At 31.9% G+C, this 23431-nt stretch overlaps 2 protein-coding genes and 1 long non-coding RNA gene across 3 annotated transcripts; 2 read left to right on the top strand and 1 right to left on the bottom strand.

Moving 5' to 3' along the window:
• The first annotated feature begins 562 nt into the window (after positions 1-562).
• LOC128171332 (uncharacterized) lies at positions 563-6577 on the top strand. Its single transcript, XM_052837103.1, has 5 exons — positions 563-715; positions 2098-2460; positions 3846-4016; positions 4205-4588; positions 4917-6577. Exons 1-5 carry the CDS (start codon positions 679-681, stop codon positions 5018-5020), a joined length of 1059 nt encoding a protein of 352 aa, XP_052693063.1. The 5' UTR covers positions 563-678; the 3' UTR covers positions 5021-6577.
• Positions 6578-10756: 4179 nt separating this feature from the next.
• LOC128171339 (histidine-rich glycoprotein-like) lies at positions 10757-12539 on the bottom strand. The gene is made up of 2 exons (XM_052837108.1): positions 12465-12539; positions 10757-11484 (listed from the first exon to the last, which is right to left on the bottom strand). The coding sequence occupies exons 1-2, from the start codon at positions 12523-12525 to the stop codon at positions 11309-11311; spliced, it is 237 nt and encodes a 78-aa protein (XP_052693068.1). The 5' UTR covers positions 12526-12539; the 3' UTR covers positions 10757-11308.
• An 8624-nt stretch (positions 12540-21163) lies between these two features.
• LOC128171346 (uncharacterized) lies at positions 21164-23094 on the top strand. Its single transcript, XR_008242068.1, has 3 exons — positions 21164-21179; positions 22156-22251; positions 22998-23094. It is a non-coding gene; the product is annotated as an uncharacterized LOC128171346 (long non-coding RNA).
• The last annotated feature ends 337 nt before the right edge of the window (positions 23095-23431 follow it).

Here is a 23431-nt window from a genome sequence, read left to right as displayed (position 1 = left end):
CGCTAAGCAAAGAAGACACTCCCGTTAATACCTGATATGGTGAAACAAATACATGATAATCATTAACAATGCTATATCTGAAAAGAATTGACAATGAAATTGAACAAAATATACAATCTTCATCTTCAACAAGAAAAAAAATACGTTTTTACACTATACGGCTTTTTAAAGAAACAACAACTTTTCGATATGTTTTAATTTTAAACTTTTAAAGTGCAGTTACGATTGTTCCAAAACGTTAAAAATAGTTTATTTAATAATAAAATCATTCCTTGTTTTTATCTTCATAAGTAATATTTAAATCGTCTGATGCTATTGATATTATAGTTTTTAGTTATTTGACGTATTTTGTATATTGATGAACATAATGCAGTCAACATATTTATTATTATGATGGTCTGATTTATTTCACATTTCAAACCATTGCATTTAAGTTGTTTATAAAAACTAATCAGTACATTCCTTATCAGTGACATACTTTAATATATACAGACACCGCTTCAATCAATAAAAAAAAATCAAGTAGGAGTTCTGATTTAAATTTGCACACGGGTAACACGAAGGGACAAATACCCATGTTCTTATCAGTCGGTGTTCGTTTATTCAGTAGCGACTATTTTGAATGGATAGGTAGTATGTATTTATCAAAAATGGTGATTACCTCACGCATTGTGTCTAATGTTCTGGATAATTAAAATCGTTTTATTAACGCAAGGTAACTGTTTACATTTTTCTCATATGATTTTAAAAGAATTGTTTCTACTAACAATAAACCGATACTTGTACTTTCGGTTTGAATTTGAACACGCACAAGTCTAATTGATTTTTTTTAGATTTGTAGGAAGTTAAAGTTAGTATCTACAACTAATCGTACATCTGTTAAGTTTCGTGATTTTTGATAAAAACTATACTACTGAAATGTAATTTGAAAGTGCAAGATACATATTTAAAATTCAAAATTCAAAGGAAAAATCCGGTTATTGAAATGGCGGGCGGGCGTGCGGCTGCCAAAACGGTACCCTTATTGTACGGATAACTCCTCCTACAGATTTCAAGATAGGAAACAGTTAATTTGCAGATCAATTGCGCATTTATTAGAGGTGTGCATAGTGCGAGATTTTGATTTTGATTTCTGATAATTTATGAAAAATTGTACAATTAACACCTCCTACAGTTTTCAAGATAGGAAGTTGTTTTTTGCAGAGCTATTGGACATATACATGTATCAGAGTTGTGCATATAGCAAGGTTTTTAAATTATACTTATTTATGAAAAAATACTAGCTTTAAAAACTTTTGAATCAGTGAGTATAGGGTACCCGTACTGTACGGATAAATCCTCAAACAATTTAAAATAGGAAGTTGTTCTTTTGCAGATCAATTGGAAATACATCAAATGTGCAAATTGTGATGGTTTTGATTTCTGGTGATTTATCTGAAAAAATATAAGCTGTTAAACTTAGTTATTTTTTGGAAAAGTATTGCGTAAAGAGTACCCCATTTCTCGTTATAGGTAGTGTTCAATAATTCAGGGTTAACAAAATATATAATATAGATACTGTTCACACAAAAGAAAACCTGAGTTGCTGTCCAATTGAAAGCTTTTCTGTAGAAAGATAAAGTTAGTATCTACGATTATTCGCTCATTTGTTTAGTTTAGAAATCATTACTAGGATTTTTATCATGCAATATGTTATGTGTCATGGTAAAATTATCTTTCGATTTTTCATTGAACTTATTTCTAATACACATAGAACCATAAAACGATGTCATTTTCGTATGCAACGTGCCATAGTAAAAGTTCTATTCGATATTATTTTTTTAAACTAATTCCCAGTTGATTGTTATCATCAAATTTGTTGTTTCAATTGTGTAGGGTGGGATTAAAGCATGATTCATTAAAGGAACAATTCCTATATTAGTTTAAATATATATCGTTTTATCCTTTTGATCCATCATATGTAGCGATTTCACAATTTTGTTTGATTTTGAGTTTTGATTTCATGACACGAATCGTCTAACGTGCTTGTTATTCAATAAAAATCACGGAAATTGTATCTATGCAATTAACTTTGCAAGCATAATTCTTGAATTTCAGTTGCATCCACCCACGGTCTATTCCATGAGGGTGTCCTTGATGGAGGTTTCTGTCATCTTCAAGATGTAGAACTAGATTGGGATGTTGCATGTAGGTCCTATCTAAATGTCTCGGTTAGATTTTCCGTAGTGGCAAGAGAAAACAAAAGCAACGAGACCGAACTGTCAAGTTGCAGAAGGCCAAGTAATCAAGCATGGATATGTGTTCCTAGTGAATTAATGTCAGCAACATATGATTCATTCAACGATACATTGAAGATTAAATTCACGTTTAACAATTCCATATATGGTGGACATCTGTTGAGGAGCAAAACGTCGTGCAATGGAAAGTCGAAGATTGAACATTTTCTTCTAAAAGCATGCCGTATGTTCATTTAATTAAATTTACGATGTAGGATGATTTTTTTTCATTTAAATTGCAGAATGAGTGTTTGTTTGTAATCATTTACAACCTTTAAAAATGACCATAGCTAAGTAGTGGATCGTATCACAAATCCTGTTATAAGTACATTGTGGGAAATATAAATGATTATCAACTCATTAGCTTAATTAAGACAATGTCAATAAATCGTTACCCCAAACCTAATGTGAAATTATAAAAACGGCCTAAAACTGTTATAATAAGATCTTGTTATAGATATGCAGTGTATGGTTCATTATAAACTTTTCATTGTGTTGTGGTCATAAAGATAAAGTGCTGTGATAGAAAGGACAAAATAAATCATCATTTAAAATAGTTATTAAGATTTGACAGTTTCAAGAGGTCAGATATCTTTATTCTATGAAAACCGACAAGATTCTTGCAGTGAAAACTCTCCCTTGATTACTTGTTCAGTGTCAATGTGATCTTATCTCAGGGTTGTCTTCTTTAATTCTACACTCTTGAATGATTATTTGGCTTAAACGCTTTTTCAAAAACGCTTCATTTTCTTTTTAGCTTTTTAAAGGGGGTTTGAATTGATAGAAATATGTTGGTAAGTGTATAGATCCACGTTTCCTTTAATAAAATTTAAAATTGCTTAAAAGGTACTTAACAGACGTTAGATCAATGCTGGTCCAATATCATTGTATCAACGTTGATGGAAATTGTACAACTAACTTTGATACTTAAGTAAATTGTGTCAACTTCAAATTGGTACATTGTTGGCCGATTGTTCGGCAAACGCCAATCTTACATCAAAGTCTTGCTTTATGGGTATACCAAATGAAAAATATAGTTTAACTTCTATAACACAATAATAAACCGAACACTTGCTAACAGTTGTATAAATATAAGTACAAGTTTTCAAGAATCATTTTTAGAATATTATAGGGTGAACATTATGGTTGGCACTAAGTTTATTTGAGTCGTGATCAAATCTATCAAAAACCATCCTGGTTGTATTTAATATAATTCATTTAAATTAAGACCATAAAACATTTCGACTAAAACACTGCCCGATTTCTACTCCAAATCATTTCAACTTATACCAACATTTCAAGAATTCGAAATAAATATGCATAATTGATTTACATTACAGATGTACAATCTGTTAATTTTGGGGTTTTTTCCCCTGGGTTTCGACCAAATAACTTATGTAGTTAAGAGTCTAGCATATGGGAATCCTTTTTGTATACCAGACCAAAGTTACATATTTGACAAATAACCATTTCAAATGATAGCATATTCCATCCCTTTTTGGTTTTATTTCGTTTGTGTTTGTTTGTTTTTGTTTTACTTTGTTTAATTCAATGTAACTCTTTTTTTAGTTTCAGGATTTTCTGCAAATTCAACGCTATACAACGACGTTGCTGTCATTATATATTGTCAACATACTTCATTTAACTCTTCTGTCTCTCCAATGAGGATAAAATTAATCGGCAAAGAAGAAGAATATGGACATTGTTTTCCAAATTCATGCCCCGATAAGGGATGCAATAGTATGTCAGTTACATGATTTATACATTCGAAGCTACTTGTAATTTTATAACGCAAAAATACGGAATTGCGCGGTTTTTTTTAAATTGAGATGTGAACATAATAGCCATTCTATGCAAGGAAATTATAATTCTTGATCAAATTTTGTATGCTTTATCTTTAAACCTAATATTAATGATTAATTTGACAGCAATATCAAATGGAGTGAAATGCACTCTACCATATACAAATCGAAATATGTATCAGTGTATATTGGATGGAGCATTTTATAACATTAGTAAACCAACAATACCAGAAATTACACAGACGTCTTCAGAGAGCTCAAGTGTACCGCAAACTACGGCGACGACGCCAGTAAAAGGCTCCTTATCACCAATGAGTATCACGGCATCTAAAGAAACCTTACCAACTCCAAGCTATCACGATATCACAAGGACGACTCAGTCTAGTTCAACATCAAAAAGTCCAAAAGTATCTCCAGATGAAATGTCACCGTCACAGGAAAACATAGAGAGTGCAACATCATTGTCATCATCATCAGAAATCGATGCAACACCAAAAAATCCAAATAACGGTAATATGAGTTTTCAGGTGGTGACATTTAGACATCACTTTAAGTTCTTTTTACAAAAAATTCAATGTTTGACAAGGTTTGTTTGGGTGCTGAATGCAAATCATTTAATTAAGAGAAACACAGAAGCAGAGAAAAAAATGATCACAATGTCAGAAAAAAGAAATAATGATTTTATGAATACTATACAATTAAACATGCATCAAATTTGAATTTGAATTTGAAAATGGAGCTTCCTTTTTGCAAATAATATATTTATCAGTCTCAGCTTTCACTTTTTTCTTTAAGATCTTTAATTTTTATTTATATGACTGATATTTTATTATTTTAGAAACCAGTGGCAAACAGACACCATTACGGAAGTCAAGGACGGTCTCTATTATTGCTGCACTTTGCCTTCTACAAATATATATATACTACTACATTTTCTCTTGAAGTCAGTGTAAAGAAAACCCTACAAATACTTTTGGTTCGTTTTTTCACCTAACGAGACATTGGTATTTTCTTTCATTCCGTGTGGTTGTTATTTCAGTAAAACAAAATATATAATGCTGTAGAATAACTCGTATATAACTCCAAGTGTATACTCTTGCCGAATAACCTTTTAATGTTCATAGAAAATTATGTCATTAAAAATGACTAATTTATAGATCTTTACATTAATATTCATCTTCTATATGCCCATTTTTTTAAAGATGTAATTTAATGATGTTAAAAAAATTATACGTTTTTTCATGATGACAGCATGCTATGTTAAAACAAGTTTAATAAGAGAAATGTTGTCAATGTCACAGCGAACCGGGGTTTTGTTTTGTGTAAGCAGTATCCATTATTTCTTTTGTAAACCTGAATTGATAAACATTACCTATACAAAAAAATGTGGTTTTCTATATGCAATACTTTTGCTAAAAATAAATGTTCAAAAGCTAGTATTTTCTAAAATAAATAATCAGACGATCACACCTTGAATATAAGCAGAAGAGCCAAATCCTCTCTTTAAGACTGTAGAAGGAGTTATTCCACAATAGAGTACAATATACGCCTACTCTATATGCAATATTTCGTCAAAAATGACTAATCTTAAACGCTATTGTTACTCTTATAAATCATTAGAAATTAAATTAATAGCAATATGCCTATATTTAATCTATGTGCAATTGATCTGTAAAAGAACAACTTCCTATCTTGAAAAATGTAGGAGGGGTTATACGTTCAATAAGGTCCCCTTAGCTAATTGTCCGCCTGTCCGTCGCCATTTTCACAATTTCAATAACCGGATAGATCTTTTAGGAAACTCGGTTCATAAAATGATAAGTAACACAACGATTTGCTATGATTAAGTGTTTATATTGGGTATACAAGGAGCAATCTTTACAGGCGGTAAGAAGAAAAACGCATTGCGTCAAACGGACAACAAGAAGTAACCCCGAGTGAACCTAAAGCAGACGCTGAACAAATGTAACTCAAACTATATATATATATATATATATATATATATATATATATATATATATATATATATATATATATATATGAGTAGTTCTTTCAGTAGACTTTTTGTCGAATTTTAATTCATAACTCATTGTTTTATAGTAAGAAACTCAGAGTAAATCAGTAAACTAAATAGTGATAAGCTTTAATACGCAGTTTTGTATAAAAATTATAATATCTAATGTTATTTTGAATTACTTTTTATTTATTTCTTTCACGTTGTATATGTTGCGTCTTTTTTCCTGGGTTGTATTTTCTTCCTTTATGACCGTTTACGTTATCACATTTTTCACCGTTATCTTAATCACCCTTCATGTGATCGCTGTTGACGCCATCACATTTTGTCCACGAACTTGTTTTGTAAATACCACCAACTTTATTGATTTCCTTCTTTATTAAAATAAAAATGAAATACTCATCATTAAAAATACATTTCTTTGCAAATTAGAATAATTAGTCATGCTGTCTATACATTTGAACAATAAAACATTTTGATGACAACCAGGTGTTTATTTTGTTGTGGGAGGTTTTTTTCCAAGAAAATTTGTTACACTTTAAAAAACAAATTGATGTGATTTATGAAGAACATCAACGGCATATAATATTATGAAAATGATAAAAGTTCGACGACAAGTAATACAACCCAACATTTCAAAATCAGTGTTTGGCGTTGTAACCTGACGCTGTGCCATTCAGGGCTAAAGTCTATTGGACGAGGCAGACAACAAGAATTACGATGATCAGCTCAATGATGATGTTCGTCAGATGATCAAAGTAAAAACTATTAGACAAAAGATAAGGTGGTATTTAGGGATTGGCTTCATTTGCATATCTATTTATGAAGAAATAAATGCATAACACAGCTAGAAATGAGATTAACGGTGAAACTAAGTGATGGAATGTCATCAGTGTGAAGACGATAACAAACCTGAGAAAACCATGTGTGGATGTGATTTTTTACGACAAAAAAAAAATGTCATGTATCACCAACGGGAGAATGCTTATGCAAATCTTTTTTTGTTCAGAATGAAAACATGCTGAAATAATTTCCTTTTTGTCATTGACATTTTTTCCGTTTCTATCTGAATTAAAATGCCAATCTAAGAATGATATTGTTTGTATCTGTGCAACTTTTAAACTTAACGAAAGTGAAAATTGTGACAACTTAGGGGGATAAATTATGGAAGAGTATTAACAAAACAACAATTTCGACAACCATTCCTCTTGCAAATTTATTTATATATGTCATTGTTGAAAAATTGGCGTTATTAAACATGGATTAGTGTTTAGTCTAATTAACATCAATCATAACTGTCGGTGGTTATATAATTCGTAACAAAGGAAACCAGGTCACACTTATTGCGGTTACACATACATTCCATTGCCGCTAGATAGCGTACTACCATTATGATGTAATTTTTAGAGAGAGAGAGAGAAGAGAGAGAGAGAGAGAGAGAGAGAGAGAGAGAGAGAGAGAGAGAATTGTGCATGTAAATATTTTTGGGACATATCCAGTAGGGTTAATTATAAGTTGGCTTTTTTATCAATATAAGTTATGACATTTCATGTTTTGACTTTGTTTGTTTTTTTTTCAGACAGCTGCACGATAGTTGAAATAAGACTAATGACTGGCTGTGATTTCATTGGAAATTTAAAAAAAATGTATTAAAACATTCAGACATTAAAACAAATATTTATGAACTTTTCGTTGCAATATCATACTGTTCAGTTATAGCGACATAACGTGTATATACACTTTTAAGATATACTTGCTTGTTGATATCCAGACAATTCCGTTGTCATTTTTTCCAAAACGTACTAGATTTTATCATTAATAAAACCAAGGGTTTTTTGCGTCGACATACAACATGTGTATGTGTATTGTGTTGTGTAATTCTCGGGTCAGTAATTCTACATACGAAATACACACGAACCTCTTAAAATTAAAAAGCGAAAAGGTGGATGCAGCGTGCTACCTTTTTTTTTTTTTTCTCTTTTTTTTTTTTTTTTACAGATTCTTGATCTTAATGAAGCTACACTAATCCCTAGTTCTGGAATGATTTAGACTTTATTGTTTTAAATAATTCCTTGAGCACTTCCGTCTTCATCTTTACGAAATTAATACTGAATTTCTTGTGAATAAGTACTTCAAAATAAATGAAGTTCATAAAATTTAATATCAACTATGTTTAATCTTGGCGTTTATGCACGTCTATCATCTGTGAAAGTCACACGACTGACAGCTGCATTTATTTATATAACACACTCATAACGGAATTTGGGTTTATAGTGTAAAATGAAAGAACGTCTGAATGCCGTTAGGATATTTTTCGGTGTTGTGTGTAGATATCTTTTAGTAAAAAAACAAAAAATGATAGTAAAAAAACCCAAAACATATGAAACTAGTGTGTCGAGTTTGAAAATCGTTTAGCGTAATGTGGACAGATTAACAGTTAAAGCGGCAAGTTCAGGAGGAATATATCGAATCATTAATACAGCTTAGATTTAAATACACAGTCCCTGAAATGTTCTTCCATCCTACATGAACAGTGATTTCAATTCAATGCATTAAAATTTGGTCAAGAGTTAAAATTTATTTATTTTAATGACAAAAATTTATTGATGATTGATTTTAACAATACCATGCTTTCGTTGGTGGTTCATGTGGGATTTAAAGGTGGCAACATTGCAGAAAAATACATTTCCTGCGTTATGTTTTTTTTTCTGCAATGATTGCTATCTTCACAGTCTGCATGAATCATTAAAACAATTTAACTGTTTATATTAATATATTTACATTTTTCTTTTAATATACTTCATTGTGTCAGCCAGATTTTGATACAATGCAGTATTTCGTTTTATCAAAGCAACGCATTTGTTATATTTTGCAATAATAGGGTTGATTAAATATGCTTTCTTAAATTTACAGTATTTCTTTTTCAGTTTCTTTGTTAAAGTTAAAATTAATTGTTTGCCATACTGGTACTGTACCAGTTATCGGCTAAGACCAGTTATCGGCTAAACTGAGAGTTCGGGTTTTTAGCACGCCACAATCCAAGATTTTTTAATTCAGTCGTCTTTTTCGAATTGAGAAAAGTAATTTTGCCTGATAATTTTCTTGAATATGTATCATACATGACCTTAAACGATCATTGTTTACCGCTGATTGTACATCTTTGCACTTTCAGCAGTGGGGGAAGTGACGTAATAAGTTAAAAATAGAATATTACCTCTTTGTGTTACGTTATTATATCCCTTCTTTGACTTGACATATAATATCAATACATATAACATGTATAAACAAAAGAAATTTACTAATTTCCGAGAGAATTATGTATTGAAAAGTCTACGGTTTGGTGTATTTCCGTATGATAATAAACGAACAATTTTATGAGTTTTGTTTATAATGTATCATAACCCCAACGACTTTAGTCCGATCCCTCAAGGGGCATAATTTAAATAACATCTAGCAGAGTATAAAATCAACATGTGTAGTGATTTTACTATTGTTATCACGAGGCCGATAACTGGTACAGTAAATCATAAAACTCGGCAAATTCGGAGCGTGCTAAAAAGCACAAAACAAGATGTTTTTGGGTTTTAAATAATGATATAAACTAACAGATTGATAAATAAGGAGTACACTATTTAAAATATGTCAAGTTTTATCCAAAAATATCAAAAAATAAGGAAATACGAAAAGAAAACGTTAAATTTTAGCCGATAACTGGTACAGTGCCAGTACACCCGATGGTGCCTATATTGTTGATGTATTCTTATGGATATCTATGAATGTATGAATGAAGAACAACAAAATTGTAGGAAACATTTTAATAGTTCATATGTCGTATGGTAAAAATGTGCGTCCTATGACATGCCAAATTAAATATTTTACTCAAACATAATTGATTAGTAGTAATATATAGAGTATCATTTTGTGCTAATCCTGAATGACCCTCAGTCATTTAAAAATTCTGATAATACAGCTGATTTCAAGAATAGCGTGTGAAGATGATTATATTACTCTGAAATGAGTCAGGATCCTGAAGCAAAAGAGATCCTAAATGAACAGTTGAATTTGAAACATGCTGATTAGGATCTAGACTGCGACTTGTTCAAGGTCCTAACATGAGAGTTTGTTTGTCGGGATCGGTAATGCGTGAAAGTCAGTTACCAACTATTATAGGGAGCAATTGTATGAGTAAGAAATAGCCATGTATTAATTAATATTGACTTTGAAAATGTGTTGAAACTAGCTAAGACATATTAATGGCTAAAAATGGCTCAGGATCTCAAGATCATTCCGGATCACTCAGGATCCGCACGAAAAACTACTTCTTATACTTCTTTCAGTAAATATTTTTCTCTAACCGAATTATGTATGAAGTAAAATAATTACTACTGCTTAAAAAGGTACATCTGTGCAGTTAATCTCATCATATTAATTAATTTCGGTCGATTTTGTTAATGACGTTTGAACCATTATGCATTTATCTAAGGTATGCGACCCACAGATATTCAGTTAACTTAAAAATGACTGAAATGTATATGACAGTTCGCTGACTGGCAGCTCTATGTACTTTTATCATCTTTCCAGGTTTCTTAGCTTGCATGCACTTTATTGTACTTTATAGTTTTTTTTTTTTAGTCCGTGAATAAAAAAAACACAATCCTCAAAATTTTATTTCCATATTTGTCTCGAAATTACAGGAAGAGATAATTCAAATGCATTTAATTGCATCAAATATAAAAATTGTTGTTGATTTAATTTATCCCTAAATGTTGCACCGTTTCCGTATCGTTCAATTTGTACATGATGTGAATTGTGACCCATATGTAGCCGTCCCAAGATTTATTAAAACTCTGCAAACTTATCACAATATTCTGCGAGGTCGGGAATAAGTGGTACGAGCGCTTTGACCGTCGGTCTCAAAATGCCGATTAATTCAATATGACCAACAATTACATATTGATAGTAAAACAAAGTTTCAGCAATAAAGAATATAATTGTAAATATAAAGATCAACTTCCATGAACGGTTTACTTAGTTAAACTGAGAGTCAATTAAGAGTGTTCGGATTAAAGTCACTAAAAGTTACTGACAGGGAAAATGGTGTCGTGTCTTAAGCGAACATTGCACATGGTGGTAGTGTCCGGATCAAAGTAACTAAATGCTAGCGACAGGGGTAGAGAAGTCTGAGGGGAACATTTCCACACGGTGATACTTCTATCCTAGTGTTTGTTGTCGCCATAATACCCTCCATGTTTGTTATCGCCATGTCTGTTACTGCCATGCTTGTTATCGCCATAATACCCTCCATGTTTGTTGTCGCCATGTTTGTTGTCTCCATGTTTGTTACTGCCGTGCTTGTTATCGCCATGTTTGTTATCGCCATAGCTTTCTTTCCCTACAGTTTAAAAAAAGATACTTGTATCAAAAATATCTATTCCTATGCAAATTTGAATATTAACAGTGCGTGCAATGCTATCTTTTTTTTACAATAATGTCCTATCCTATTGTTTTGCAATCCTATCGTATAATGCCTGTATACTGTTCTATCGTGCTTTTATCATGTCCCAGTGTGCATTAATCCTATCAAATTTTTTGTTAAATTCTAACAGTTTTTCTGTTTATCATTTTTGTGTTAATCGTTTCGTGGAATTTACTTACTTCGTTTACAGAAACTAAAGGATTCGTTATCAATTTTCTATTCATTTTGGACAAGAGCTGCATTTTAATTTAGCCAGCTTTTTTGTTGTGACTGATCTCGGGCTAAAATGTTTGCGGCGATCGGTTTGGGTGTTAGGTAATGAAAGCATTATTATAAATAAATATAATTTATTGATCATTTAGGCTCAAAATGTATTTTAAAAAACTCTCTCTGGCAATTTTTTACATATTCTTAAATGATACAGCAATGTTCAACATTTGTTAATAACAAAATATTTTGCGTATATCTTGATTTTTAAGTTTTCTCTATCAAATTTGGTCATTGTTAGATCCAATGTGAAGATCGTTAAAGCGATGATAGGTTTATCATGAACATCTATTATCCTTTCATATCGCGTATAAATAATATCGTTTCGTGCTTGTATATTGCTCTATCGTGCGTTAATCCTATCACATCGTGCTTGAATCCTATGCTATCGTTTATTTTGTGAAAAAATACGTCGCAGGTATTGTAGTCATGTTTTTTTTAATAATTTTGAAAATATATCGTTTTAATTTTATTCATCTCTTTTTCAAATGAAAATTATATTATTATATTATATTAATCAAGTGTGGTAATGAAATTTATTAATAAAATCATGAACATCAATTAAAAAAATAAAAGTTCAACACGTTTACACATGGTAACATTTGAAAATAAGAGTTTGGTTTTCATACCATTCCGAGCTGTGGCCTCTAGGATAAGGCAGGCGACAATAAATACGATGATCAGCTTCATGGTGAAGTTTCGTCGTAGATCAAATTGAAAAGTACTAGAGAAGAAGAAACAAGAAGTAAAGCAACCAAGTCTTCATTGTATTTGAACCAAAGCATACCTTGCAAAAAAACAAGTAAACGAAGCTTTAAAAATCCCAACACAACATTTTTTTATAGATAATCAAGTCATGTTAAGGAACATAATCAAACGAACTCAAACATGATGATATCAAACTTAAAAAAAAAAATATAAGGTTTTATTTTAGCTTTTTAATCTTTTATCGACTTACCAGTACAACTACAGTTTTTGAAATCCTCTTTCTCTATCCCTGTATCCTTTAAGAAAAGTTGCGTTTTATAAGCAAGCATTAGAAGACCCACTTAATATTGACTTCAAATTGCATAACAAACCACAAGTTGGAATGAGATTACGATGATATTAAAACGCTGGAATCATTCCTGAACAATGGACAATAACAAACCCGAGAAAATACACATCTGGATGTGGTTTTTACGAGTGCTTCATGGTGAAGGGGGTGGTACATGTACCCCCCCCCCCCCACAAGGAGCATTTTGAAAATATAGACGCCAATTCCTGCATTCTGGCTATATTTTTTTTAGCAAAATAGCCGATTATTAAAAAGTAAAATTAATATTTGTTTCCTTTATGAAAGATATAGATTTTATATGGGAAGGTAATTTGTACTATAAAAAAGTACATGTACTATTGATTAAACTTTCGTTACTTTTTTCCTGCGTTCACGCTGCGCTCAAAGTGCGTTCATCGTGCATTCACTCGTGCTTTCCGCTTCGCTTCATTTGCGCTCATCGTTCACAAAGCGCTCATTGTGCACTCACCGTGCGTTCACAAAAACTGCAGCTTGCGCTCACCGTTTGTTCAACGTTCACTCATCGTTAAGTTAGATAACATTAAATTTAGGCACTCCGCATAAATCGCTTTTCTTCCGTTAACATAACGCTCACCGTACGTTCAGTGTTAACTTATCGTTCAGTTAAATAAAAACATATTTAGGCGCTTCAAAAAAAGTCGTTTATCTTGGGTTAACATAACGTTCACATATCGTTAACCGTACGATCGCTCACCGTTTACCGTTGTTCAGAGTGCGTTTATCGGTCGCTCAGCGTACGTTCACCGTTCACTTACCGCTCATATGGGAAAGTAGAATTTTCAAAAATTTCAATAATACGAATCTATCTATTATTTCTGAATCTGATTTCTATTGTATAGAGAAGAACCGATAATGAAGTCTCTATTGACATTAGGTTATGTTAAAAGCGATAGAACCGTCAGTGATATCCTTGACCGGCACTCAATTGTCTACCCCAGTGCACCGTTTGTATTCTGATTTTTCATCGGGGTTTTAACACTTTGATAATCAATATTTTTTTTCGGACCAAACACAGCGCAGAGCAATAACAATGAAGAGAGACCACGTTATCTCACACCGACGATTCGAAATCTCGGTAGCCAATATTTAGAATTTCTATATACATTACAAAGATATTTACACATTGCTTTGAGTGATAATATTGTACATTTACATATTATTGAATTTCAGTAGCCCCTTTTAGTAGCTGGACCTAAAGTTTAAGTTTCCACGTGCAAGTGGGCTACCGCTAGTGTCGAACCCTTAATAGTTATTTCAATTTAGGAATGAAGTTAATACAATTTATCATATCTTTTAATTATTTTTTCATGAAAATTTATGCTGCAAAGTAGTGCTTGATATGAAATGACATCAAAATGAAAAAGAAATCATTATGTTAAAAAAATGTTATAAACGTTGCACAGATATAAACAGGATTATCCCAGGGTAGACCTTCTGATATGGATAAAGTCAGAATGTGAATAAAATCGGAAAATGTAAATAATGAAAAATAAAGGATTTCAGCATGTTTACATTTGCATACCACTATTCTCCTTGATGATATATGACGTTTTTATTCTCATTCGTAATAACCCACATCCACATGTGGATTCTCCATGGTTCGTCTATTGTCAAGACTCTACCATTTTTGGTATTATCGTTCTTCTCATTCTTGACATGTGGTTTGTTATGCAATATCAAGGTTCTATTAAGTGGGTCTTCGGCTGCTCGCTTATAAAACGCAACGTTTTTTCAATAGATACAATGAAAGAGGAGTTTAAACACTATAGCTGTACTGGTGAGTAAGTCGACATTTGAGATACAAATTTCTTTCAAACATCTTTACATTTGGACACAGTCAAGTCTTCATTAGTTTAGATATGTTCATTAACGTGACTCAATTTTTTCTTCATTATTTTGCTTTTTATTTTCTTCTGGATTGTTTGTTTTTGTTAAAGGGGCATGATCACGATTTTGGTCAAATTTCATTATTATGTTTTTATTATTTACAATGCTTTAGAAATGAATTTCTATTGATCAGATTAAATTTGAGAGTTACTCGTAGAGTTATAAGCAAGAAACAGGGCTAACAATTCATTGTAATGTTAACAAGGCTCGTGTCCTGTTTTTGTTTACATAGGTTCAATATACCACTTAAAAGCTTTTTCAAGCTGATTTGTCTATCTTTTAATTTATTCTAAGCATAGATAAACAGTAAAAAATGTTTAGCACATTCGTTTTAGGTTTAAACTGATTTTTTTCCGTCCACGTGCAAATTGTAAACAAACGCTTTGTTTACATAGCAAAGAAATTCAATCTCTGTAACTCGTTTGTAGCTCAACAGATGACACTCAAATGTCTGTTGCCTTTCTGAAGCATCCATGAATATAATGAATAATCATGTGAAAAAAAATCAATTAGCATCAAAATGATTCTTGTTCTAAAGTATAAAAAGCTTGATTAATTATTTTTATTTGCAAAGGAAGATATTTGTTTAAATCTATAGTATTTATTTCTATTTTATAGTGAAGAAAGAAAGTAATAGAGGTCATGGCAAAGACAAATGGAGAAAATGTTGATGTCGAGAACTTTTGGGGTGATAAAGAGAACGGCGATGATGGAATATATTATACAGGAAAGGATCATCACGGAAAACACTACAGGGGAACGTAGACAGCGTATACACAGTGGAAAAGTTTGCTGTACATTTATAGATACTCATTTAAATACATGCACAACAAAGGCACCATCGTGTGTATAGCAAACAATTAATTTTTAGTAAACAAAGATATTCGAATACCAATACTGTAAATTCAAAATATCATATTCATTCAACCTTCTAATTGCAAAATATAATAAATGTGTTGGGTTAATTCGATTCGAGATACTTTATTGTTTTGAAACGTTGGTGACACAATGATTTATACAAATCGCGCGCAAATAACCAAAACAAAAACACCCCCCCCCCCCATTAAAAAAAAAACAAACAAAAACAAAAAACAGCAACGAAAGCAAAAACAAACCAAATAAACAAAAGCAAAATAAAACACAAAATAAATAAAAAAAACATATTAAAATGAAACAACAGTTAAATGTGAAACGTGTTTGTAATTTTAAATTGCTGACACAATTGACAATAAAATTAAACAAAGTTTAACTAGTTTTTGCCTACAAAGATTTTTTTAACAAAACAGCGACGGTTGTCTAAAGCTAAAATTTTCCTTAGTTAAAGAGATGTTCGTTTTTAGACGGGGTCACGTGACCCCGTCTATTGGTTTACTGTCAGCCGATTTCTCAAACCGGAAGGCACGCGTAGAACACATGAATTGAGTCTAGGCGTAAGAAAATAGTGCCAAAAAATTGTTCATGCATTTTAGTAAATATGTATCATAAAAACACGCATTAAATCTGTTTAAGTCCTCTGTGTATAAACAAAGTTTTATTTAGAAAATAAACAAATAATTCTATTGATCAAAATATTCTTGCTCGGGTTCAAATGTGGAATGAGTTACGTAACTGAATGCACAGCGTCGGTGACGATTCAGTTGGTGTACGAGCTCATTAATCAATAGAAGAGGTTGATGGTGGAATCGAAATAAAAGTTCCCAAACGCAATGTGCCATTTTTAAAAAATTGTGAATTTTATTTTGATAATCTTTTTACCTGAATACTACCAAATTTCGATTCATGCGCAAGCCGAAGTTAAAATCGGGACGGGTTATACACAGATGTTTAACAAATTAAATAGACGTTTCATTGGCTTCCAGTATACTTGCGGTGTGACTGCTGTTCGTCTCTAAAGGAATTTTGTACGAAGAAAATAAAAACAAGTCTGAATTTGCCTTCTCGTTCGTTGGCTCTTTAGTTGTTTAAACTGAATTTAAATTTTAAACAATGCATGGTAAGTATAATCTATAATATATTATACATTTTGGAAGACTTATACATCATATAATATATACTGTGGTTTCATTAATATTCAAGGGGATCAATTTTCGTGGATAAAGTGAAAATCACAGTTTCAAGGAAACGTAAATTCGTGGCTAACACTGCACGAAAAGTCGCGTTTAATATAATTTTATAGATTCGTTTACCAAATTATATTTCTTGTTTTTAATATAATTTGTGTATAACGTTATATTATATGCAAAATATAACGTCATCATTTGATTGGATTTTATAATAAAGTATAATTAGATTTAATGCGATATACAACAAGAATAATGTAGTTTGATAGAAAAAAATTATACGTTTCGTTTAAGAAAATTGACATTCATACGTAAATACATTTATACATAAAGTTTAATAATGTTTCTGGTATTCAGGAAATATATATGATAATTGATGTGTCAATAATATGTTATTTTATACAAAATAAAATGTTGTTTACGTACTCATTATTGCAAATACACAAAATCGTCTATATGTATCAAACTATCTGATCATTATGTTCTGATTTAATCATGGGAGGGGTTCGAGACGGTAAACACTAAACATCCTAATGATTATTTTTTCAGACACGTATAAGTAGATAAGATACGATATACAAAAAAGAATAATAAAGTTTAATAGAAAAAATATATAACTATGATAATTTTAGTTTGATCTTTATATGTAAATTTGCTTATATTTGAAGTTTAACTAAGTTTGATTTGCATTAAATATACGTGATAATTAATGTGCCATTAATACATCTTTCATTTAGAATAAAATATTGTTTATACACTGATACAAACAGACAAAATATTATAAAGCAGCCAATATTATTAAATGCTGCAGCTCTGAACTTACATGTACGTGGAAGGAGTTTGGGACGAAAAAAAACCCCACTAAATTAATCACTTCAAGGAAATATTTGATTTGTAGTAAAAAAAAAAAAACTCACAAAGCAAATAAAAAATATTTGACTATAACAATTGATTCAGGATGAAAGAGAGAGAGAGAGAGAGAGAGAGAGAGAGAGAGAGAGAGAGAGAGAGAGAGGGTTTGTTTAACCTCTACGCGCATGCGAATCAAATTAAGCCAATCAAAAATCGAGAGAATTCTGAACCCGCCAAGCTGCGATGGAGATAACATGTCGGATTCGAGTGAAGTAGCGAAGTAGATCTATCAGAAATTAGTGCTCTTGGACTGATGAATCATCAGATTCGTACATCGACGAAATCTTTAGGAAAACATCCATTGTCAAGACTATTGTCAAGTGCCGAAAGGGAAGAAAAAGTCACCACCATGTCAAGCAGGTAGAGCGCTCGTGAGAAACAAGATGGCGAAACAGTCCCACAACGTCAGTCCTTTGCCTCAACTTCTGTTCTTACATGTAGCAGCACCTTGGAGATACGTTCGCCGGCCAGTAGTACCAGTTGTTTAATAGGTATGGTGGTGATTACGGTATCGATAAACAAGCGTCCCATTAACACATGCTCTTGTAATTTTATAGTTACTTCCCCTTGTGAACATGATTATTTCCCTTGTAAGAAGTACAGTCAACTCGTAACCAAACTGATTTGTAATCAAATAGTCGGATAGTCCGAGTGAAAAATAACTTCAAATTACATGATTATGCCCACAGTCATAACTTTTTAATATTGATATTCATTTATCAAATATTCATATTAGCAAATTACCATATTATCTACCGGTATAAGTATTTGTACTCACAGATGCTTGGGGACGGGACCCCCAATCCCAATATTCACCCCCTCCCCCCCCCCCCCAAATCCACAAGTTATTTTTTCACCATCTGACACCTTATGAAATTAAAGAGACCATCATTTCCAGCCGGTCAGTACTTTTTCAGTTATGAGCCCGTCCTATGATATCGCGGTAGTTATATTATTTTGTTAAAAAATCTATCAATAGGAAAATATTTCCAGAAACTAATGTTTTGTGAGTTTATATACCTCAGTAATGTTTAACGTGTCTGTTTTCAATGTCTTAAAATATTCTGACATCAAATGTCAATTTCAGCGCGTGCTACTATAAGTAAACAGAAATACCGCGATACCATAGAACCAGCGATATGATAGAAACAAGTATAAATAATTTAAGGATTTCCTAGCGAGGTGTCAAATTTTACAAGATGGTGTCTGCTGACATTGCAAATTCTTTGCTTTTTATAACAGGGGTATATATTTTATTTCTTCATAGCTTTTGCGTTAATTGTGTTTTTTAAATGTAGCATAAATCAACATATAGTTATAAATAAATGATAAAAAAATAACCCGAGAATGGAGGGGGGGGGGGAGCAATGATTAAACACACAAGTTTCAAATTTAATCAATGTTGATTATAATTTGTCCCAAGTTATTGCTTCCATCACTTTTTGATGATTTTTTTAGAAAAATACACCTACACTCAAATAGAAATACAGTTGAAATCGATGAAATGGAAAATATATCCAAGATATCTCCATTCAATGACACATCATTTTTCACTCATAAAAGTTCACAGAAATGTCTACATCTTTTCACCATCTGGAAATCACTTGGAATATATACCTTGCACAATTTTTCGTTATCCAGGCTATTTCATGGCTGGTGCAATGAAAAATCCCCATAGACTATTTTGAGTTGTATATTGAGATCTGAAGGGGCAAAAGCCAAAGGGGTGTTTCAAAACAGATAATCTGAAGATATTTCATATCTATTTTGAGGATGAACATAATTTGAGCACATAGGTATTTATGATTATCAAAATATCAAGAAAAAGTGAACGAAGAAAAAACTCGGGACAGAGTGTAGCTATTAACCAAGAATTGCTACCCATTATAGTCACAATCTGTGACCTATTGATTAAGAGTCGGCTTGGGTATACGAGTCGGTTTGGGTACGACTTGACTTGATTCCCCTTAGAGGCCTAGAATAACTCTTCAATGCCTGTATTTTGATTTATTTTCACTATTTTGATGAATAGGACCAGCATCGTGGCCACTTTTCAAGTTGAGAAAGATTGAGTTTCAGCAGGAAAAAATCTTAGAGGGGCAGAAGGAAATCATCGCTAAATACTCTCTGAAAGTAATCCATCGCAAAAGAAAGAAAATAAAGTTAAAATATGTGTACCCAGCCAAGTACATGTAAGTATATTTGATGTCAATAAAATATTGGTCTGATTTGCTATATTTAACATATAAGCGCAAAAAAATATAGGGATGGGACAATACACCAGTGCATCACGGTATATACTTTGACGATATTTGGATCGATACATTTACCATTAATACAATGATACCGTAGCGAACTTTTTTTTTATTTCCATAAAATATCCGAGCTTCATATACCAGCTATTTTAAGTCTGCGCGCCTAATATGAAAGTACAAAGATGGCAGAAATCCTCGTAAAGTTGTCAAATCAAAGCTAAATCTGGAGTGTGGAAAACTTTCGGATTACTTGTTTATGAAAAGTAGTGAATACAAGACGAAAGTAATTTGTAAATTGTTCAACGTTCATTTTAAATATAATGAAATTACTTTGGACATGTAGTAATACATAGACAGATTCAATAAATTTTAAGCCCTTATTCATGTTTTCATTAAGTTGCAATGTATCGTGATATGTATCATATCGCATCTCATGTATAGTGATTTGTACCAAATCTGCTAAGTAAAGTATCGTCCCAGCCCTGAAAAAATTCATGACTGAATTGAAGCTGCAGATTTTTTTTTCAGTGATTAATCTATTGTAGCTTTTTGTTTAAATGTTTTTTGAATTAGGTTTGGCTGGAATCTTGTTTGGGTGGGGGGGGGGGGGGGGCTAAGAATTAGAGGATTATGTGGTACATTCTCTGACAAAAAACAGGAATAAAAACAGTAGGCTTCATCTGAACACAACATTTTACAAAGCTTTGGCTAAATTAATAAAAGAATTGGGTGATAAAGCCTTTCATTTTTGTTGTACACCTGATTTCCACACCTAAAACTCATGATGTTCTGTATACCTTACTGATTTTTTTTTTTGCATGTTTGAATGTAATATTGCTGAGACATAACATTCATATATTTGATAAGCATAAATGTTGTGACTGGCTTGTATATTAATATAAATGTATATTCAATCATTTGTACACATCTAAAATTTTTGTTAATTGTATTATACAGGCTTATACTGTAATGTACATGTGGAGCGTATTGAGAGGAGTTATCTCAATATCAGCAACTATATAATTGTATGGCCTTGGTATGATATTTTGTGAATGCATACTTTCAGATTGCTGTGCATGATGGATACTCCCATGGAATTTCCCTAGGATTGTAGTGAAAAATGAAATCTGATGATAGAAACCAAATATTGAAGTAAAACTATTTAAAGAATTAATAACTTAGACCACACCAATAAAAATTTTTGTTTGCAGGGTTCGACATTAACCTTAGTCCGTTAGTCACAGACTAATAGATTTTCATACGGATTAACAAAATTTCTGTCTAGTCAGTCCTGTCAAACTAATAAAAAGTTTTGCTTACAAAAATGTGTAAATTAACGATGTGTGATTGTCGACATTTTAATGGAAAACCCTGACTGTATTTTTATTATCTAGCACATGATACATTGCAGTGATTATAGAGTTACCGAGCGAAAACAACAGAGGTATGCAGGATATTATGGGTGACTTGATTATTTCTTTGCCGTAAGGGTATGTCCGAGAAAATTAATAGGTTACAAGCGCACGTGTTCACAACAACAGCTTCGAAAGGGACGCTTATGTGTTTTTAAAAAATATAGGTGAAACGAATCTCCCGTGAGTTGTTTAATTTAAATGAATTGTTTTACGTTGAATAATTTGTGATAAATTGCTTATTATTTTAAACAGATTTTTAAAGAACTTAGACAATGAAAAGAACAAGGTAGCTCATAGCCTGGATCTAATTTGCATAGATCTATTTATAACATCTGTAATGGCGGCATACACCTAGTACACAGAGATAGTGAATACGCAGCTCATTGCTATGTACTGCATAGCACAATACAACTAAACATGTGCAACACCTGTAAGAAAAACATTATAGTGTATAGTATGCACCCCTTTCTTACAAATGCTATTTAAAAACTCCATACTATATATAAGGCAAATACGGTAATGCTTTTTAATTTATTTCTGACGGGCACATAAAATTGCCTGCGGACTAGTTAAAATAAACAGGCACTAGTCCGGCTGGACTAATGCATCAAACAGTTAGTGTCGAACCCTGTGTTTGTCAGATCCCGCGCTCTTGTATTTAAATAAAACTTTACAGATAATATTCTAATTTTTGTTGCAATGTTATATTTTAGATGCAATAAACAGATATTTCCTGTCTATGCAAGATAAAGGAAGGAGAGAGTCGATTCTTTCAAGAAAGGAATGGATCTGTATCAAAGGAAACAAGGGTATGCCCAATTATATGCACTGCATGTTTTGAGAGTCTAGACCATACATATGTTCAAATGTCCCTGTTTACAACTGCCTAAATCATGAACTTGTATTGAAGTTCTAATTTATGCTGTATTAGATACAGTGACTGTTCTATTGATTTAACTTACCTTTTAAGATTAATAAGGAGTTTTGATGTATAAATCGCATTTGCAGATAAGGCAAGAATTAACAGAAATGTAAATACTTGTTATTATGCCCCCTTCAGACAAGGGAGGGAATACTACATTGCTGTTGTTGATCGGCCGGTCCACCAACAATTTCCTTTAACACAGAGGTTGCTCCTATTGATATGAAATTTGACACACAGATTCATCATAATAATATTTTGGTCAAGTTTGATTTAGAGTCTAATTGAGCAATTTTTGACAGAGTTATGCCCCTTGGATATGGGAAAATCCCAATTATTTGCTTTTTCGTTCATTTCTTTGTAGAGGTCTCCAAGGAAGAAGGAGACAATTGTTTTTTAACAAATATCTCTTGTCTTTTTAAATATATAGTCTCATAACTGCAATAGTATGTGCAGACAAATTTTCATGATGCACAAACACCTGTTACTCCTCTTTCAAAAAACAATGATCTAATGCTTAAATAAATTGTCTGAGGAATTTAAAAGAAAAGCCTGAACATTTTACAATGTTGGCTTTTTAAAGACAATATGTGTGAATAAACATGTGTATTTATGTGTGTATATATGTTGTAGAAAATGGAAGTTATACTATAGACAGGCTGTCAGGCTGTATTTAAACAAAAGACCTCCTGGGATGAGGAGAAAATGAAACAAGTAGAACCTGTATTTCTTGTGGAGTACTTGATGATGTCATCAGAATATGAAAATGATATGGAAGATGACACAATATATGAAATCACATCTCTAAAGTGGCGCTCTGACGAATGTTTAATTGGACACCAAAAGTTCTGCTCTGAAATCCAAATGTTCAAAAAGGCAAAGTATAAGACGTATAAGGACCAACAATGAATCATCTAGAGACAAACCAGAAAATATATCAAATGAACAGAAATGGGCCATTTTAGATTTTTAAAAGAGTTGCAACTGTCATGTATAATTAGCTCACCTGAGCTGAAAGTTATTATATGGTTTTACTGATATGCAAGCATTTTGACATATACATTGTT

This window comes from Crassostrea angulata, chromosome 2, assembly GCF_025612915.1.
Source record: "Crassostrea angulata isolate pt1a10 chromosome 2, ASM2561291v2, whole genome shotgun sequence".
Lineage (NCBI taxonomy): Eukaryota > Metazoa > Mollusca > Bivalvia > Ostreida > Ostreidae > Magallana > Magallana angulata.
Note: the sequence above shows the minus strand (reverse complement) of the source record. Positions and strands in the feature narration are given on the sequence as shown.